Source organism: Oncorhynchus nerka, linkage group LG3 (assembly GCF_034236695.1).
Source record: "Oncorhynchus nerka isolate Pitt River linkage group LG3, Oner_Uvic_2.0, whole genome shotgun sequence".
In the NCBI taxonomy this organism is placed as follows: domain Eukaryota; kingdom Metazoa; phylum Chordata; class Actinopteri; order Salmoniformes; family Salmonidae; genus Oncorhynchus; species Oncorhynchus nerka.
The window spans coordinates 4,452,358-4,455,348 of record NC_088398.1 but is presented as its reverse complement, the minus strand read 5'-3'; the positions used below and the strand labels follow the sequence as shown (position 1 = coordinate 4,455,348).

At 44.6% G+C, this 2,991-nt stretch overlaps 1 protein-coding gene across 2 annotated transcripts; it reads right to left on the bottom strand.

Moving 5' to 3' along the window:
- Window positions 1–693: 693 nt before the first annotated feature.
- Window positions 694–2,599, bottom strand: LOC115147156 (small ribosomal subunit protein uS4). 2 transcript variants are annotated; one of them, XR_010460524.1, is made up of 5 exons: window positions 2,453–2,599; window positions 2,239–2,361; window positions 1,695–1,881; window positions 1,239–1,467; window positions 822–944 (listed from the first exon to the last, which is right to left on the bottom strand). XR_010460524.1 is itself a non-coding variant. In XM_029689218.2 (4 exons), the coding sequence occupies exons 1-4, from the start codon at window positions 2,547–2,549 to the stop codon at window positions 767–769; spliced, it is 585 nt and encodes a 194-aa protein (XP_029545078.1). In that variant the 5' UTR covers window positions 2,550–2,598; the 3' UTR covers window positions 694–766. The 2 variants fall into 2 exon arrangements, 1 of the variants encoding a protein (XP_029545078.1); XM_029689218.2 differs by lacking the exon at window positions 1,239–1,467 and having other exon boundaries at window positions 694–944; window positions 2,453–2,598.
- Between the last annotated feature and the right edge of the window lie 392 nt (window positions 2,600–2,991).

The following is a 2,991-nucleotide window of genomic DNA, read 5'->3' as shown; positions in this document are numbered from 1 at the left end:
CACCATTGAGAGCAGTTTGACTGGCTGCATCACCACTCGGTATGGCAACTGCTCAGCATCCAACCGCAAGGCGCTAAAGAGTAGTGCTTATGGCCAAGTGTATAACTTGAGCTGAGCTCCCTGCCATCCAGGACCTCTAACCCAGGCAGTGTCAGAAGGCCCTAAAAATGGTTAAGAATCCAGCCACCCAAGTCCCAGTTCTGATAACAGGGAACACTAATGCACCAAGTCTGGAACCAACAAGATACTCCACAGCTCCTACCCACAAGCTGTCCAACTGCTAATTAGTTAACCAATAGCTAGATGCTCTGCATTCACCTTTTTGCCCTCTTGACATGTCACCATTCAGTCCATTGACTAGTCACTTATCTACTTCAATTCCTTAATACCCCTGCACATCAACCTGGTTTCGGCCAGGTTATGGTTAGTCAGCTATTTCTCTCCACTGTTGGGAACAGCACATAAGGAAGCAGTTCTGTTAGACTACACCTGTTTACAAAGCATGTGAAACATTTGATTAGTTGTCACTTCCAACAGCCAACAGAGCAAGTCAGAATTATATTATCCCTATAAAATGCCTAGCAATGACACGTCTACAACCCTAATGTAGCCATTATGTGTAGTCAATTATTGTGCAGAGGCCTTAACTAGTCAGTTTCCACCACATAGGTTTTTTTTTTTAAATCACAAAAATGTCATCAAATAATGGTTTTATTATTGAAAAACAAGTAGTGCCAGACACGAACACGCCCAGTCAGCCTCCATTTTAATCCTCCTCTTCCTCATCAGCTCCCCCAGCACCACCCTGGCCCTTCTTGGCATTCTTTCTCTTGACACGGCCGGGGCGTCCTCCACCGTATGGTGAACGCAGGGAGAAGTCAATGTGCTTCTGGCTGTCCAGGCGCACCACGAAGGAGGGGATGTTGACTACCTGCTTGCGCACACTGGAGAGAGAAAGGAGACCTCAATGAGTAGTTTGTTCCTCCCCACTTATTAGCAGACAAATAACCATCAGATGGGAATAGTTTGGCATCAATGACAGGCCTCATTCACGAGGAATTCTTGACACCACAGGAAGTCTGAATATTAATTGTAATCATCGGCCTGCCTGATGAGGTAAAGAACTCTTACAAAACTAAATTGAAGACCATGGGATTGCCTTACAAGTCAAATACACTTGATAGTTTGCCGTGACCATTAGCACATATCTGCCCGAGGTGCAATCCTCCATACATTACCTGTCAGCAAATAAGACAGTAGCAGACTGCCTCTCGCTTGGTTCTGGGCAGTCTTATAGACAAGGTATACAGTCTGTTACTGCATTGACCTTGCTGAAACTGTTTGCCCACTCTTGATGGGCAGGATTGGCTCTGGGCAGTCATAGACAAGGTATACGGTTTGTTACCGAATTGACCTTGCTGAAATGTTAAACCACGCTCAGGGATGAGCTATCGTTTGTGAGGCCCTCTAAGGATTGAGAAAGTAACTTGTGAGTTGTGCAGGTTCAACTCATAATAGTTAACTGAACAGTTACTGTAGGCATGTGAGAAGTTTAGAAATGTAAATGTTACAAATAGTTTAACAACCAGTCACAAGTTTATCATCGAGCCTATTTAAAATAACAGACCAATGTAACGATCTACCGACTTGTCCTTTCTAACATGGCCATCTAGTGACCATCTCCAACAGCTTACCGGATGTGCCTCTGGCGGATGAGAACGCGGGCGTGGTGGATGCTCTTAGCAAGGCCCAGCTTGAAGACCTGCGTCTGGAGCCTCCTCTCCAAGAAGTCCTCCACCTTCAGGCCCAGGATGTAATCGAGCTTCATCTTGCCCTCATCCAGCACACCGATTCTCACCAGACGCCTGAGCAGGGCGTTTCCTAGGAGACAGAATACAGCAATTTTCAGTCACTTATCACAACATAGGGCCCTCTAATATGGCCCTAATCAGGGACTGTTTGAGACCTGGAACACCAGGTGGGTGCTGGAACACCAGGTGGGTGCAATTAATTCAGGTAGAACAGAACCAGCAGTAATCTGGACCTCTTAGGGTAAAATCTGAATATCCCCGATTTAAGGCATCTGGAAATCTGACTGACGGCCTCATTCACGAGGAATTCCTGACACCACAGACAATCTGAATATCGAATATTTAAATCATTGGCCGATATCTCACTAGCTAACAGCTCAAAGGACTTTTACGAACAGTCAAAATATAGAACCTAGCTGTGGTGTACCTTCAAAAAGACGCTTGGGGTCCTTCTCATCCAGAGTGAGCAGCTCTCTGGCGGCCTTGCGAATCTTGGCCAGGGTGAACTTCACCCTCCACACCTCACGCTTGTTCCTCAGACCATACTCCCCTGAGAGATTAAAATGAACTTACTTAAAAAATACATGGTATTTAGACCAGCAGATTCAATATAAATCAAAACCTGCTATTTGCACACATACCGATAAGTTTAAGCTCCTGGTCGAGACGAGACTTCTCGAAGGGGCGGCGGGGTGTGACGTATGTCTTGCGACAAACCCAACTCCTAGCAACGGGCATGGTGGATCAAAGTGCCTGAGGAATAACAATTCATATGGCTGTTCAGTTCCAACATTGCGATTACACAAGTGATTATACTGAATTTCAACCCATGTTAATTATTCTGCAGACCATCTTAAGTCACACATTAATACTTAACATGTTTAATAAGGCAATTATGCTATTAGCAAAATATAAGTACATTTAATTTTATGGATCAGGGTCAGTTCATTGACAGGCTCCGACAGTGGTTCTTCGTAACTTGGCTGGCGAAACCAAGTGGGAACTTGTTAGCTATTTAACTAGTGTCAACGGATTCATATAAATTGACAATTTATATTAAGGATTTCCCCCCCACCTATACAACTGCAAATTGTTAATGTAGTTTGATAAAAGTGTAACGCTTTTGAGAAGATGCAGAGACATCTACAGCACAGTAACGTAAAGGCCTCACCGGCGATGA